The 18,583-nt window shown below is 37.0% G+C and overlaps 1 protein-coding gene across 1 annotated transcript in view; it reads right to left on the reverse strand.

Annotated features, from left to right (window-relative positions):
• LOC129235517 (zinc finger protein rotund-like) overlaps positions 1-18,583 on the reverse strand; it is a 104,551-nt gene that overhangs the window by 43,391 nt on the left and 42,577 nt on the right. The window contains exon 2 of the mRNA XM_054869404.1: positions 17,934-18,572. Within this exon, the coding sequence (XP_054725379.1) occupies positions 17,934-18,572 (639 nt within the window). The remainder of the gene's footprint in view (positions 1-17,933; positions 18,573-18,583) is intronic.

Here is an 18,583-nt window from a genome sequence, read left to right on the forward strand (position 1 = left end):
CGCGGATACGAAGGTCCTACGGTTTTCTTTTTTTATGGAAAATTGTTTCATAATTTATAAAAACTTAATTAAATAAATAGAGTGTAACCTCTCCTAACAGACACCTCTCTTGAGCGCACATTTTTTTCTATACCAAATCTTATATATCGGAGGGTAACTTCTCTTTTGAGTAGACAACTAACGTGGACGGACAGTGTGGACAGTGGACGCTGTCTGACGGTGAGTGTTCGCCCAAGAGAGGTTTCACTAAATTTGATTAACGAGCCCCTTTATGTAAGTAGTAGCACCTAAACAAATCCAAATACATACATATATGGCAAAAATATTATTAAGTTGGAATAGAAACGGGTGGCCTATAAGGAATTACTTTTCGGTGACAAAGTCTTTGGCAACAATGGCTCCAATGGTCAGCACTTTGTTGTTCTTTACCTCACTGCGCCTTGTCTTCCACTACTTATTACATTTTTACGCCAACACCACCACAGGCGCGCATACTCAAACTGCAGCTCAGACTCAACTCAACTCAACTACACTCATTTCATTTCATAGCCGCACCGATGCCTCAGAAGAAAAACGAAACTTTTCCTAAACCTTTCATTCAAACAAACAGATGCATATACAGTACTCCCTGGATTATCCGTCTCTCTGTTATCCGTCACCTCTGTTAACCGTCACCGTTTTAAGATTTTCCACAATACATATTGCAATAATAGTCATTAAACGGTCGAAATCATGTTGGAACAAAACTCCTCGCGCAGTACTTTTGTTTTTCACTTTATTCATTGATTTTCTTTTGTTTTCGTTCGCTCGATAGAAATGCGTGTGAACGCAGCAGAGCAAAGTAGCTGTTATTTTGTCCATTCTACCCAAAACAAATTCTTGGAATTCTTTTTCGATGTGACATTCAGTACAATGAGATTTTCAGTTTGATTTGAATTTCATGATGAGCCGACATTTTTCTATAACAAAAAAAATACCGAAGCGTAAACGAGTAGTGGTCACTATTGAAACGAAATTAAAAATTATTGAGGAAATAGAAAAAGGTTCAACAATTGTTTCATTAAGTGAAAAATATGATATTCCACGCACGACGATTCAAGATTTTAAAAAAGATGCCACTCAAATCAATATGCTGCGTCGATGGAATCTTTGGGAGGTCGGTCAAAAAAACGCAAAACGATGAAAAAGGCATTAAATGAAAAAGATGAAGCATTATTCTTGTGGTTTAATCAAATTCGGAGCAAAGGCGTTCCATTATCTGGTCAAATATTGAAAGAAAAGGCATTATTTTTTAATAAAAAACTAGGAGGTCCGAAGGATTTCAAAGCTAGCTCAAGTTGGTTGTATGGCTGGCAAAATCGACATGGCGTGAAGGAAGTTTCGATACAAGGTGAAAAGATGAGCTCCATAGGTGCCAACGAAATCGAAAAATGCGCAAAAAATTTCAAAATTTTCGTCGAAAATCATGGTTTTACCCATGAGCAAGTTTTCAATGCTGATGAAACGGGTCTGAACTATAAAGCACTCCCAAAAAAGACACTCGATTTTTGTGTGAATAGCTATGCACCTGGATGGAAAATTGTTACACAAAGTCGAACATGAATGCTCTTCCTGTGGCTTATTATGCTCAAAAGAATGCTTGGATGGATCAAACGATTTTTCGCGACTGGTTTATGAACAGTTTTGTTCCAAATGTTCGAAATTATTTAATGTCGGAAGGATTATCACAGAAAGCAGTTTTGGTTCTGGATAATGCCCCATCACATCGAGTTGAAGATTTAAAAAGTGATGATGGTAATATTTTTTGTTATTTCCTGCCACCGAATTCAACTGCAGTTCTACAACCCAAAGATCAATCAGTAATTGAAACTTTAAAACGTCGATATCGGAAAAAATTTATTCAGGACCTCGTTTCGCAAGAGAACATTTATTTGGCAGATTATTGGAAGAATTACAACATTAAAAACGCAATTGATAATGTAGCTGATTCATGGTCTGTGTTATCGTCGACAACATTGGAAAAATGTTGGAACAAACTATGGCCAAATACAGAATCGCCTTCGAATAACAGTGACGATGTCTCACAGGCTGATGTTGTGACTAATACATCTTCGGCTTTGCCATTGGAAAATAGTGAAACGAGCAATGAATGGTTGAATTGAGACGAATATGATTGTGGTTATGAGCTTTTGACTGACGAACAAATAATTAATGAAGTGAATGATGAAGAAGAAAATAATGATGATTACGATGGAACAGATAACAATTATGAAAATGGTCACAATCTTACTGCTTCATTTCTAAGACAAGAAGCCAAAATTGCTGCATCAAATTTAGAGAAATTTATCGCCTGGTATGAAATTAAGATTAAGCCGGCTTGGCTGACACGATTCGTTTGCGCCAATTTTTTCTTTTCGCAAAGAATAAAACTCAAGTCACTCTAAAGCAAAGGACACTAACTGAACTCTTTTCAAAAACAAACTAAACTCGTAATAAAATAATGATATAATCATGTAATGCATGTAAATTTTACCGTTTGTTCATTTCTCTCAAAATTTCAGTGTACTTTTCGATTCTGTACACAATCTAGAGGTTTGTTTCTGTTAACCGTCATTTTTGATTATCCATCATAGCTGGGTTACATTGACTGACGGATAATCCAGGGAGTTCTGTACTTTGAATTGCGTTTTAACCCGTTCCCCCTTTTGCCTCACCCATCATTTAGTTGGTGTTGCTTTGTTGGAACGCTTTCCTTTCACCCTTAATTTGCGCCTCGTGTCCTAAGCCTATGCTACTCTATATATTCAACCTTTTTCGCTGCTCGTTCATGACGGTGACCCTTTAAATCCCATTTCTTCACTTCATTTTTTGTTTTAGGGGTTAACCTTTTTCGTTTTTTTTATGTTTTTTTTTATGGTGGTAGATGCTGAACAATTTTTTCGCATTTCTGTTAGAAAATTTTTGTGTTTTGTTCATCGAGCATTCGGTTTTTTACGCGCCCCATCCTTTCCGTGCATTTTTTCTGGTTTGGAATTTTTTTCATTTGCTCTATTTTTTGTTGTTTTTGCTATGTGTTTTGCATTTTCGTTGGCAACGCTAAAATTTTTTTGCCTGTCTGGTTCTATTGATTTTTTCCAGCAACGTCGACAACATTTTTTTTAATGAACGCAACGCAAAACAAAAAAACTCTAGAATGGTGCATGCAACAGTAATAGCAACAACAAGAATAGCAGCAGCAGCACGCACACATACACAAATAAAGCACACTAACTGCAAACACGAAAGCGTGCTCGCCAACGCCAGCAACAACAACAACACCAACAACGATAACAATCCCTTTCAAATACATGTCTGTCAGCTGGCAGCAGCAACAACAAAAGTTCCACTTACACTGAAACACTCGCTGTTGTCGCTGTTGTTGTAGTACGACATTTCGTAGTTTGAGGTTAGAATTTGATTTTTTTCTGCCACCCTCCTCACACTTGCACTTATTCGTCGGCGTTCTCTTATTCTCTCTCTTTCTCTCAACCGCACGCTCTTCCTCTCTCTCTCTCTCGCACTCTCTATCGGCCGTTACGGCGCTTTATTTGCAATTGCACAAAAGTTTCGTGAAAAATTCAAGGAAAACAAAAATTTAACACATTCAGCACTTTAATGTATTGGAAATTGGCGGTTTTTGTGGCCTCGTTGCCCACAGCGGACCTGGGAAAAATTTCGCGGCGTTGGTGAAGGTGAATTTTTTTCTGCCGTTTTTGAAATCAGCAGAATTTCTGTCCATAGTTGAATACTTTTATGTGTGAGAAACGCCTACATTTGCACGTCTACGAACATATTTATGCAGAGTTGTATGAATTTTTGAAGTGAAATACTCTGAGGGGTTTGAGTCGGATGGCCAACCAATTCACCAGTTTACAATAATAAAGCAGTTTATTTAGTTCGATAATGTTAATTTTAAAGCTAAATGTTTAAGAAAGAGCGCGGGAAAGTTGTGAAAATTAACTGGCTGGCATGATGTGAAAATCTCTATAAAAACTGTAATTTCAAGCAAAGATTTTCAAGATAAGATGGAAATGATTTCCGCTGAACATTTTTTTTATAAATATATCCTGTGTCTCAAAGACCGAATCATTCAAGTATGTGGCTTTTCTTGCTACCAAAAATCCTTTCTAGAAGTTTTAAAAAAGCTGAATACTTTGCTTCAATTAACAGTGTTTGGTTTTAAATTGGATTTGACTTACTTATTTTGAAAAGGTCCGTTTACAGGCTGCAATTTTGCTCATTTGCAGTTTTCCCCACAGGTATTTGTAGATTATGAAACTTGAAAGTTGTACAAGTAGACTGCACAAGTAGACTGAACAATTTAAAAAATTGCTGGTAGTCTGCAAAAACGTCACTCATCCCAGAAAGTCAACTATTGAGCTTAGTTCGATTAAAGAGCAACGAAAACCGAAGGCAAAGTTTCAATAACTCTTAACGGCAAAATCAATTTTTTTTCTTGGTATTGAACCAAACCAATTGTTTTAAAAGATTCAGTAATAAGTAAAAAAGTACAAAAATGTCTCCGATTTTCGAAATTAGGCTCTGAATTAGATATATGGGTTCTTGAAGTTCGAATAGAGGCTTTAGTAAAAAATTGTTTGAAATTAATGTGTTTAAATAACTAAAAAAGTCCGATTGTTCCACCTATTTAAATAGCACATCACTTTTTTTGCTCTAAATTATATTGCACATCCCATTAGGGGTCAAAAAATAGATGTTCGAAAAATTAAAAATTTTATAATTTAAATATTGTTGACCGATTTTTATAAAAATAGAGATGTTGTAACAATAATGTTGCTATGCATAATTATATACATACTTCGTGTTTAAAAATTTTGTTTTCATAATGAAAAAAAGGAATATTTTTTACAAAAATATATTAAAAAACAGAAATTACTAGTTAGTAATACTGCTGAGTGATTTGTTAATATAAAACTAAACAAACCCTTCATTAGAAACAAAATAAACCTTTCTTTTTTTTTTTGATTGGTGATAACCGTTTGGGCGATTTTGGCCGAGTTTAACAAAGCGCGTCACTCGTTTATTTCTAGGCTAACCGCTGCATCGAATACTTTGGGAGCCATCGCGTTTCTATTCATTCGGACGACATGATCCAGCCAACGAAGCCACTAGATCTTTACTGGATGTATGTCATAAAGCTCAAACAGTTCATTATTCCATCGCCTATGACACTCGCCGTCGCCAACGAGCAGAATCTTTACCTCAAAGACTCTAAGGAACTCATCATCGGATGTTGCCATCGTCCAAATTTCTGCGCCATTCGATATAACGGGCATAATGAGGGCCTTATAAAGTGTTAGATTTGTTCGTCGAGAGAGGAATTTCCTATTCAACTGCCTACTTAGTCTAAAGTAGCACTTGTTGGCTAAGAATCCTTTTCTTGAATAAATAAATTGTTATGTAAAAACTCAAAACAAATGGGTTTGTTTTTGTTTTAATTTGGATTCTGAGCAACACTTATGAGCACCGCGCTATTTTGACCACTAATTTGAGGTTTTCTTTTTTTACAATACTTATAACCCGATTTCTTCAAAAAATTATTTTGGTTCAATTCCCAGCCTACTGTACTGTACAGTGTAATTTAAGAGTATTCGAGTCACTCTCGCACAATCTGTTCTTTCCAAAACTCTGGAGTGTTTCTCTCCACAAAGAGCGGCTGGCTGTGCAAGGAAAGGCTCTGAGCTGGACCTTCAGCGAGTGGTACATAAACATTCCCCTAAATGAACTGTATACTGCGATGGACTTGAATATAATCACGGAAGCCAATCCAAGGTGGTCTCTGACTACTAACTACAGGGCCTCCAAAGTGTGCCAGCCAAAACTGAAGCTTAAGAGGGCGAAATGTCTGCTTGGATTCAACAGATTAACTACCAGCGTCCTCACAGGTGATAAAACGGATCACTGCACTATAGGCACCCTAGCCAGTACATTAGGTAAACCTTACAATGACTTATGAGTCGGTACAGGGCCTCCTCTGTGAATTTCCTGCACTTCGAAGAAGCCACGCCAAATATCTTGGCGATTATTTCTTTGAAGCCCTGGGAAATTTGCAAAATGTCTCACTGGAGAAACTACTTTCTCTTAAAAAGATCTAAGTAATTTAAGCATCTTAGTTAGGGGGTGGAAATCAAATGCAGGTATCACAATGGGTCTTAGGGCCATGGCTAACATGGCTAACCTACCCTATCCTACATTTTTAAAAACAAAGGAATAAAGTAGTTTTACGAACCACTCATAAAGCTAATGGTTGTCCGTGAAGTGAAGTGAAACAAATAGCTGAGTTTAAGTTTGGAATCCATCAGACTTGTGGGAAGCCCATGTAAGTCCCCGCTTTAAAATTACACCTAAAGCTTTGACGGCGACTGACTTAGCCGAATGGGTTCGTGTGTGACTATAATTCGGAATTCGATGAACGTAGGTTCAAATCTCCGTGAAGCAAAACAAAATTAAGTGTAACTTGGCATTTCTTTACTCAAGAATATTCGAACAACTATGAGAAGAGATCTATCTACGTATAAAATCCAAAACTGGCATCTTTGTAGATAAAAAAGTTTGAAATATTAAACTTCAAACTTTGTTTACAGCTCGTTTCTCCTAATGAGATATGCAGCATTCCCCTTGAAGTACGTCACACTAGCTTTTCTTCAAAATACCAGTTAAAATAAAGAAACTGTGCTAACTTAAGTGCTAAACGATATACTAAATATTCACTCAATCGTTTTAAAATTTTCCTTCTTCATCTACTACTAGCAAATTGAAAATTTCACATCCTTAACCAACTTTTCGCTTGTTTTTGTGCGAAATTCATTAACTTCAAATGTTCTGCGTCGGAAAGTCGCATCGTTCAACGAAATTAATGAACTTCAAGTATAGCCAATAAATGGAACTACTAATTCTCTCTCTTCCTATGTCTTTCTCTCGCCTTTTGGCCCTCTTTCTCTCCCTATTGCCCACCTTTACTAACCCGCTTTTTATACTCATTCCACTTACATCAATTTTTCTCCCTTGAACTGTGTTCTTGTTTTTCTACCATATTTTAAGTCCAGCCATAAATGGACGATGCGAATAGCAGGAAAAAATGTAAATGCATAAGAGAAGGTAAATGTATGCGTGCCTCGCAAAGCCAGCTACATTTCGGGGTATATATGTATATGTAAGTGAGAGTATTGATATCCTTGGAGATAATCAATCTCCATTCATTTCAATAATTTTCACACAAGCAACGCAGCGAAAGAAAGCAGAAAAATGCAATAGAAAAATATGGCAGGAAGGAAAGGATAATCCAAAAAATTAGGACAACATTTTAAGGAACACAGTGATGAAGTAAAAAGAGTAGGAAAGATGCGAAACCGAAATTTGGTTTCCATACCCAGCACACATCTTCTACTTCTGTAGTAAATTACGCTGCTAATCTCAAAATGGTATGAAAACGGCGCTTTAGTGCTACTTGAGAAGTGCCAGACTGGTCCTTCAACAACTTCACCTACCTACCTACTCACTGGTTTTAGGAGAGATACAAACAAGTTCCCCAGGCGGTATCACAATGTTCTATTAATCGCTTCAACTTAACCTAATACATTTAAGTCGACTATACACTTTTTTTCTGTGAAGAATTTAATTTTCGAATTCTATAGCAATACTAATCATAGTAGGCTGTTAATCGCTCACAACTCAAGCACCCATTCAATGAAATTTGAGTTAAAATACAATTTTTTTTATTATGGATAAATTTTTATTAAACTAAGAGGATTCAGTAGATTTACTAGGCCAGTAACCATACCACGTTTTAGAGATCATTTTCTTGGGCTTGGGAAGTGAGTTGGGAGATGTTACTGGGGTTGAAAAAATGTTTTTGAAACAAGGAAAAATAGGAAAACTTGGAAAATTTGCTGGACCGTGCTTCACGTTGGATGTGAATCCACATCCTCTGGGATGGCAGGCCAGTTCACTTACGCTAGACTACCGAGGCCGATGACATATGCCCCTTCTCTCCCAAACACACTAACATGCAAGCGAAGCCGGACGGACTTTAACGCTGGCACGCACTGTCGGACTGGAGGTCAACATCGCCAAGACCAAAGCTATGAGTATCAACCGCACTAAATCAAGACATATAATGGTTAACTGGTACTGGTGGAATTTGTCGAAAGCTTTTGCTATCTTGTCAGAGAGACGGCGGAGCAGATAAATATGTCAACTGCAGACTAAACAAAGCAAGGGCGGCGTAACGGCGAATGCATACAGTATGGACAAGTTCGCCAAACTGCAGGCGCACTAAACTGCGAATATTTAGCTAATGTGCGAACTAAGTATTGTTGTACGAATCGACCCTTGCGGGTTTCAGCCCAGTGCCATTCTCGTGATGCCATTTAGTGGTTTTCTAAGCGTGTGACCTATCCATCGCCACTTTCTGCATTTGATTTGCCGTAGGGTGGGTGTTGGACCAGAGTATTTTACGGTTGAAGCGGAGACATTTATTGATGAAAGTTTATAGCCTCTGTGGAATGGTGTTGGAGGCCAGCCATGTTTCACTTCCGTATATACAATACTTACTTCGCACATGAGCTGAATATTCGCAGTTTAGTGCGCCTGGCTAAAACAGAGTATGGCAAGCACAAGAGAAAAAAACAGTAAACAGCAGTAGTAATATTTATGGAGTCATTATGAATAGCAGCACTGGTGGCTTGGACATGGATTCGAGGAGAAGGCCCATTTCGAATGGTACTCAGTAGTTTTTTGAGGAGCTTTATCATGACAGATTTTCCATTACTTGCCAAGAAGCAATCGCTATTAGAAATAACTGCTTGGTGTAATGCTTCTCTAGAATGACGTGGAGTTCTTTATCAGAAAAAAGAGAAGGTCTACGCCAACACCGTGGGCGATTCAAGACCTCAAAGATGGAATTCGTGAGGCTAGCGAGGACATAGGGCAGCCACTTTGCATTTATCGAGACTATTTTTAAAAGGGTCTTGTAATTGTTTTGTAGTTCTGACAAGCAATTCAAACAAACTAACTCAGACAGAGTTAGTAGAAACTGAAACATTTGTTCATCTTTGACTTTTTGACTTTCACCTTCCCACCAACCGCTCAAGTCGGGTCAAGTCGGGCAGACCAGTGGAGGGCCCGACAAATGATGAAAACAGATCTGTGAATACATATACAGGGAGCAGTCAAGTCTGTTGACCAGAGCTTTCTAAATGCCTACACGATGTCCCTTCAGTTAGAACATGCATTTGTATGTAGACAAAATATAAGTATTGGACCCGTATTAGCGTCTAAGCCAATGAAGTTAGTGGCTGGCTCAAGTTATTAGTCCGAAATAGTATACAGTTATGACTGATTCATATGTACAAGTATATATGTATGCATAAACCGTTGTAAACCTACATAAGTATAGCCAGTCCGCTTTGCCATTACAAGCAATAGTTGTACGCAGCGCATACAAGTACTGCATGAAAAAAGGGGAAAAACTAAAACGGAGAGTACTAAAATTTTCGAAAATCAGAGCCAAAGCAAGAAAATAGGTATCAAGAAAGAAAGTACGAGAAGAATTATATTTTTAAAAGAAATTAATTAATAAACTCAATTTGAGGGCGGAAAGCCAATAAACAGCAACAGCCGTACCAGACCCATAAATTTGAGCACGCGTTAGCTTTAGAAGAATAGCAGCAAGTCGCTCCAAGTACAAGTCGTTATGAAAGAATTAAATTAAAAAAGGAACTAAAATGCAGGATTCCATTAAATTGAGAGAATGAAGAGTAAATAAACAGAAGCTAAGAATCGCCGACCTATGCAAGCGGAAAAGCTTGAGAATAACGGAATTTCAGATAACGCTTCCTAGCAGATACCGAACCTTCCCAAACAAACAAGAGATTATGAGTTTCTCTGGCACATACATATGCATTCAAATATCGACGTGCATACGCACATACGTACATATTCATGTATGTACACATACAACAAGCGCACAAGAAAAATGTGAGCAGAGCTGAAGAAAAAATGCGATTGCAAAAAGTTGTTTACATCTTTGAAGACGTCACCAACAGGACTTCCACACTTACACACACACACACAACAAGGGTATTAAAAAATCCGAAGCGCAAAAATTTCGATTTTTTTCCTAAGCAGATATGAAGAGAAAACGCATGAGAGAGCACAGCTGTGTAGTTTGAAAAAATGGAATGTAGTGGAATGAGGAACAAAATAAAAAATAGAAATTTGAAATATATGAGTAGTAGAATATGATGTTGTAGAAAGTCCTTCGTGCCTTAAAGTGTGTGGGTTAAAGGGAGCAGGGATATGCCAGTAAATAATGTGCACCTGAATGCGGAGATGCAATGGGGTGTAGGGAAAAGCACATTTAAATTTTTTTTTAATATTTTTTTTTTTTAATTCACAATTTTACAGTCTATGCAGCTGCCTTTATTGTTGCATATTTCTTTGCTACATAAGGCTATTTATATTTGTTTTTTTGTTTTTTTCATTGCCTTTCTGCGCAAATCACGAATATTGTGTCGAGTCAGTCAAGCACTAGTCGTTGACTTGCTACGGTATCGAAAATGTGAGACAAAGGGAGTTGAGAAAACAAACCCGATTACATACATACATATTAAAGGGCTGCAAAAATACATTTGCTTCTTCTACGCTTGCAAGTACTCTTTGCATTGTACTCTACTCAAAGTAGAATACAAATCTCTCTTCGCGCAAGGCCGCTACTCTGCATTGGCAGTATAAATACTAATCGTACTTTTTCTGTTGAAGTAAATTGTGTACGCGTCTTGTCTGATCACGATTACTATATACTCGAACTAGAGAACAGCGATTACAAAAATTAATACATGCTTACTTGTAGTACTCGCAAGTACTTGTGTATTTACGATTAGTTTTGTTTGCGGATTAACTGATACCGCATATGCTGTGACCATTGAAATTTCATAAGTATTAATTAACAATATGGAACTTGACAACGTAAGTATATTATCAAATATTTTGTTTCTTTTCTTTTAATGTATTAATATTTGCAGTCATTTACCAGTGATTCACCTGCTACAAACGTTAGTTTTAAAAACTTATTTGGCGGTAACAGTACATTACATTAAAAATGGAAATATTATAAACAGACTTCTTGGCTTGCGATCTATGGGCGAAGAAAAAAATACAAGTAAGTAATTTTCAAAGATTTAAAATCACGTTTCTATCTTGCATACCTAGTATGTATCAAACATTTCAACCACTTTTTGCCTATTATGCTATTATAGTTTTATGATAAAATCGACCAAGATCTTGATTAAGATTAATACAAAAATATAACTTTTATGTATTAACTATAGAAAATAGCAAACAAATAGAATTTTCTTAAAATAAATTTAGAAATAGAACTGAATTCCTTTCAAGAGTAGCAGCCAAATAAAAAAGATAGATCGACAGAGTGTGCAGCTAAACATTTTGCCTACAAATACACACATATTAGAATTTGAATATGAATCTCCGAATTCATTTTGTGCTTTTATAAAACTGTACGAAAACAGTCAAAGCTAGAACAGGTAATCTTTTAGTCACATGACCAATGATGTTTTTTTTTTTGTTGGAAATAGATACATACATGAAAAGTAGTGTTTAAAGTTAAAAAGTTGTGTTTAAAAGGGAAATTCCAAAAAATTGCCTGAGTGCTGTTGGCCCTTTCAAGGATATTTTTAACAAATTTCAACACATTAATAAACATATTTTAACCTCTTTAAAAGGAGTTTTCATCAAAAAATGCCCTACCTACTTTGGGTTTGGGTACATATGAATTAGTACATATGGTTAGTTGAAAGTTGAAAAAGGACACAAAGCCTTCCAAGAATTTTGTGAACCTTTACCACATAGCCTGCAATTGCAAGATGTGCTTATCTGCTCATTTATGGATATTGTAACGATTTGCGACATATCCCAAACTACATATATGTAAGTTATGTAAAAAATTCACTGATTCAATTTATTTAGTTTTTTTTAGACAATCCCATTTTTCCTTTTGTATTAATTTCAGGTATAAATATCCATACGAAAGTCTCCGAAATCCTTGAACACTTCAACCTGGGTCTTGACGATAAAGCAATTATTGTGACAGACAGAGGATCCAATTGAAAGCAAAATTACCAGGGAAATACATAAGTACGAGAGCACTGACGTCGAATTTTACGATGATTTCGATATTGTACGGTGGTGGGACGGTCATAAAAGTGATTTTTTCCTATTTTGTATAATCTGAGCTGCCGAATCTTAGCAACTCCAGCATCCTCAGCTCCGTCTGAAAGAGTATTTTCAGTCACCCGGAATATTATCACCGAGAAACGCTGCAGTATTAGTTGTAATGACAGTCATTACCTTATGAAAAAAAGGCATTCGCTGAAATAACTACATATGCAAATATACATATACACTAGGGTGGTCCAAAAATGCATGGGAAAAAATTTATATTAGTACAAAAAAAATTAATTATTTCATAATTGGTTGTTATTCCCTGACCAATTATGAAGAGAAACTGAGTTATCCGGTTAAAATATATTCATTTTCCAGGTTTTTACATGAAATCTACGAAAAAGTATTTTTTTTCCATGCAAAATACATGGGATATTTCAAAGCCCCGGCGGCACCATTAAATATGGTCTGATTAAAAAAAAAAAAAATACGGGTCTTTTTATTTTTCATTCTTTACTATTTTGGGGGGCGGCAGCATACAAATTTTTTTTGGACCACCCTAATATGCACATATTTTTTTACATAAAATAACACATTATTTGCGCAGCAATTGTTGGAAATATCAAAAATATCTTGGATGTATTGTACATACATAGTAGGTAGAACATATTTAGCCAAACAAAATTACCAACAATAAGCATTTCTATGAAAATACTCAAGTACTTGCAAGTAGAGTTCTGTACTTGCGAATACTTTTCAGGCAATGTAATTGTCGCTTGCAAGGCAAGTACTACTTGTCTTGCCGTTGATCGGTTTCTTAGTTATATATCAGTGCTGTCCATCCCATACATCAATCTATCACACTTATTCTTACTCTCCATCGTTCAGTCGTTAGCAAACCGGCAACGAATAAATACCGAGTTTCTCCGCGACGCTTAGTGTATGCAATACAATGCCCTGTGAGAACTTTTTTATGCTAGAAAATGCCTTTGACGACTTGTAATGCCTTTTATGTTACAAGTCGTTTAAAGGAAGCTATAGATGTAATATCAAAAGGCATTTCGATTCCTCCCACAAAAATTTTCTACTCCAATTCAATATTTATTTATTTTGGTTTAAATTTCCCACTGGGCTGCTCCCATTCTCTCGTTCTCACTTATACACTCACATTTTTCATTTTGGACAGCACTGTTATATATACACCAAATGATTTGTATTTGCCCGCACCTAAAAAGAGAAAGGGACAAAGAGAGTAAGTAATTGCCCTGCCAACAAATGTCTTGTTGGGCTATTCAAATGTATTTGTTCAGCCCTTTAATACACTCAAATATGAACGAGACGGTATCAATAAAACGGTCCGCGGATGACATATGGCAAAAATAAATTCTATGTTCAACTTGAATTTCCATCGTTGAATTCGAAGAAAACACTCGAGCTTGACTTGTTTACAGTAGCACAGAAAACAAACTATGTGACATATCACGCTGAAATTTGCTATGTAAGCTTATGATTTGTAAGCTTATTTTTGCCATATGTCATCCGCGGACCGTGTTATTGATACCGTCTCGTTCATATTTGAGCAGAATATGTACTTATACATACCTCTACACACATACAGGGTGGCTGATGAAAGCCGCTACCAAAAAAAATTGAATACCTTTTTTTCTTTTTAAGTTATCTGTTCCATTTTCGTTTTAATTTGCAGATTGATCTTTAAAATTTATTAAAATGGATAACTGGGACACGCAAGAATTTCGATAGTCCGCCGCTATCACGCACTGGAGTCCGTAGTTTTGGTACAGAGAGAGTACAGGCGGATGTTTGGCGGCGATCCCCCGAGCAGATGGACCATAATGAGACTGGTGAATAATTTTGCTGAGCAAGGAACAGTCGCAAGAAGGCCTTAGCATCGAAACCCACCAGTTCGGACGGAGGAAACGATCGCTTCTGTAGCTGCAGCTATACAAAGCAATCCAAGGGTTTCAACAAGAAGCTTATCTGCTCAACTTGGTGTCAGCCGACAGTCTTTGCAAACAATAATGCACAAAGATTTAGACTTATTTCCCTACAAAATTCAAATGGTTAACAAACTGAATGCAGCAGACTTGCCGATTCGCTTGGAATTTTGCCAGAAGATCCTGCAAATGGTGGAAGAAGACCAAAACATGTTAAACTGCCTTTTCATGTCTGATGAGGCCCATTTCGATTTAAATGGCAATGTGAACAAACAAAATTGTCGAATATGGAGTACTTCTAACCCACAGATACTCCACGAGACGGAATTGCATCCTCTTCGCGTGACAGTGTGGTGTGCGGTTTCTTCACGCTGTATTGTCGGGCCTTATTTTTTTGAAGAAAATGGTCACACCGTTACGGTTACTGGAGACCGTTATTTGAAAATGCTGAAAGAATTTTTCTATCCAGAACTACGCCGAAAGAGAATTCCTTTCAACTCTGTGTGGTTTCAACAAGATGGGGCAACGTCTCACATAGTCCAGACTGTTATGACAGAGTTGCGACGAAAATTTCCCAATAAACTGATTTCAAGAAACTCCGAATTTCGTTGGCCCCCCAGGTCGCCTGACCTTACTGCACCTGACTTTTTCTTGTGGGGTTTATGTAAACAAGAAGTTTATAAAACAAAGCCAGCAAATTTGGATGAACTAAAACAATCCATTCGGGCAACAATTGCGGCTATTCCTGTCGCAACTCTCAAAGCAGCAATGAACAATTTTTTACTAAGATGCCGCACTTATTTTTAAAACTGGTTAAGCTACATTTAATAAAATTTAATAACCTTCAACTTGAAAAAAAAATAAATGAATTCCATACACTAAAAAAAAGTTATTTGAGTTTCTTAATGTAGCAAAATTCATCAGCCACCCTGTACATACATAATTATTTACTAACAAGAAAAGAGTTGACTTGCGATGAACAAAGGAAAAAATTTCAATTTATACTTCATTTTTAGTGTTCGCCTATTTTCCCTAAGTCTACTCACCTGTCAATTTAATATGAGTAAATTTTGAATTAATAACAATACTGAATTTTTTCTGAAGTTACGCGTGTTCATTAATTGGTTTTTAAATATTTTGCCCTTTTCAAAAATATCACTACCATCAACCCATTTCTGCTTGGCTGCTCTGGCCTGTCCTCTGTCAGTGTTGGCGGCGAACTTTTTCCTCAAAGTAAGTAGAAGACGCTGACGCGTTCAGCACTTAATTTGCACTTTCGCGTAAGAATTGCGCATTACAAACGCACACACCTTCAGGCACGTATAAGTTCAAGTCTATATTAAGGCGCACAAACGTGATAAATTTGTATGTGCATTCTATCCCTTTCGAAGCTATGTGAAAAATAATGTTGGTCTTGTTTAATACTGGCCAAAGGACAAAGTTTCTCGTCTTTTCTGCTCTTTTATCAATTTTTGTTTGGGCTTGTGTGTGTGCGTGTGTGTATGTATGTAACAAAGTGTGTACAAAGCGAAAAATATTAAATTAAGGAAATGCGCAAATGTGTCTTTTTTCGAGTGAATTTTAGTAATTTTTTCATATTTTTGATTAGTTGAGTGATTTGAGGCTCACAGTGATTTGAGATTAAAATAAGATTCATCCTTCAGTTGCATTTAACTCCATACTGGTCTAACTAGGCACAGTTTATTATTTATTTAGTTTCAAAACGTCTTAAGTTACGGACTAAACCGACGACTTATAACTAAAGTGCAGAAAACACTAAAATTAAATTGAATCCAATAATTTAGAAAACTCATCCTTGGGCAAAGAAAAATCTAGCAAAATAGAATTCGTAATCTCGTTGAATTCTCGTGCTAATTGGGCATTTCTCGTGTAATTCATACTGAGAGTCTAAGAATTACGCAGGATTAAGAAATTGAATATTTTGCAGTACTGCCGAGCAAATTTCTTTTAACAATAACCCAATATTTTTCAATGGGTCGCAATTGTGGACAGTTTAGTGGGTTGTGCTCCTTTTGAACGATATTTACCCTTTGATTTTCATTCATTTCATGGCAATACGGCTATAATGACACAATGCTAAATCAGGCCGGAACAGAACAGAGCCTTTAAGTGGTTTTGTTAATATCAGCCAATGTTTTTGCAAACACTCCTTCTTATAAATTTCTTAATTTATAGTCCCATGATAATGAACGTCTTGCTCTTCATACTATGTACACTGGCAGATGGCTTGCTAAACGAAATATTTTTTTAAGGAACTTGTCCAACATTTTCAGCTTAAAGGCTCCTGGTATACAATTAAACGCCCTGAATCTGCTTAAAGTCTATTTTGATGAATGTTTCATGGTCCATAAGAAACCAACCATATTTATGGATGTATTGACGGTATAATTTTCGCGCACGTGTTTTAGCACTCATATTTTGTTTATCATTCCGGTTGGGTCCCACGATATTTCTACATGATCGTAAGCCTTCGTTTTGCACACTTCTTAGACATAACCGTCCGACATACGGACTTGGTTTGCAGTCTCTCGAAGAGAAAGGTCAGTTTTTTTCGAAATAGTGGCACTATTCTTTGGCTTTTGTTTCCGATGCGAATACTTTTTTCTTCCACTGCCAGGCTTTCATTTCACTGACAAAGTTTATATATAAGTTAGAATACTTTTCGGACTATTCGGATTGTTTGTTATGGCATTGTCCGATAAACGTCCATTTTATTGCTTTCTGCACACAATTTTCTCCGCAAGCTCACATTTAACCGAACAAATTTTGAAGAATGCTTAGAAGTTACGAAAAGTCAATGAAGCAAATTATTAATGACAACAAACACTATTAATACAATGAGTGCACTCATTTTGCATTTACAGTTAGTTTTACGCAAGTGATGAGTAGCACAATCGACTATTTTTTCGTGTCCATTCTTTAGTCCTTCTGCTTTCGAGGCTTGGTTGGTTGGTTGAAGTAGTGGTTTATCCAGAATCCATTCGCGTCCATACCATTTTGTTGGGACATCCTAAACTCCTATTGAATTTTATCGATTTGCTGGTGATAAAAGTTAAACACTTCGGGCGCTTCAATCCGCTACCATCTCTCCTTCATAAAATTTTTTTGAAAGATTTTTGTGAATTTCCCACAAAAAGTAGCGAAAAGTTGTGAATCATTGGGAGCAACTTTATGATGGCAGCGGGAGAAAAATTTCTCATCAATAGTAAGTGGTGCAACTTGCGTGGAGCGTAAGTTTAAAATAGAAATAATTTAAAAGAAAAATAAACAAGAAAAATACTATTTCATATTTGAAATTCTTCATGGTTTGTAAATAAGTGAAAAGTATTTTTAAATGTTATAACATTAAATAAATAGCATCCGCATTGGATTATATTATCGATATTATTTGCGAAGGACTGGCTAAACGCAATAAGAAATCAAGGAAGGACAGAAAAGTGGTGAATTGTAAGCCTTGCACTGTTTGGACGCTTTCTAGTTGAGGAGAGAAGGTCCTTCGTTTTTACCCTACTAAATATGGAAAATTCAAAAACTAAAAATATTTTTATGAACAACATAAATAGGAATATTGACTGCTCATTTAGGAATGCATTGAATGCTATTGAATTTTTTTCCAATTTCATGCACATCTTTTACGTACTAACATGCAAATGAAGGTCCCTCACACACCTGCACATACAGAAAACTCGCAATATAGGTTTGTATGTGTGTACTTACATCCACATTACCATTCCACATGTAATGCATACCCATTGCCGTCGGATCGTGATGTGTTTGCCCAGTCATATGCTCAGCCATAACGGCACTCATCCAATGCACCAAACCCTGCGTGGGATTTTGGCCCTGCACTCCACCGATGGGCATGGTTGCGGCAGCGGTTGCGGCCGCTGTTGTTGCTGCAGCTGCAGCGGCACTGGCCGCTGTGGGCGAATTGGGCGTCGAGGCGGAGGAATGCAAACTTTGTAGTGCGTGTGAATGCTGCTGCTGCTGTTGTTGTTGTTGCTGACTACTCAGATGATTTGCAGTGGTTGAATGTCGCTGGTGCTGTTGGTGTTGCTGCTGCGATGAAGGTGAGTGTACCGCCGCCGTTTGTTGTTGATCGGGTGACTTTAGTGTGCCGTCAAAACTGTGTGTGGCTTCACCAGCAACCGCTGCATGCAAATCTAAACCGCCGACGGGAGGTATCGGTGTGGCCGAACTAGAGGACGGCAGCAAAGAAATATGATTTGGTGTCGATTGATTGTTAGTGGCTCTATTTGTGCTGGTCGGTGTTATTGTTGCGCCTGGAGTGGCTGTGGCATTCGCTATTGTAGGTGGTGTGACAGCTGCCAAGGGCCACGAATAATTGCTAGGCTTCTGCGTTGAAC

The sequence above is a fragment of the Anastrepha obliqua genome, chromosome 1 (genome assembly GCF_027943255.1).
Source record: "Anastrepha obliqua isolate idAnaObli1 chromosome 1, idAnaObli1_1.0, whole genome shotgun sequence".
Lineage (NCBI taxonomy): Eukaryota > Metazoa > Arthropoda > Insecta > Diptera > Tephritidae > Anastrepha > Anastrepha obliqua.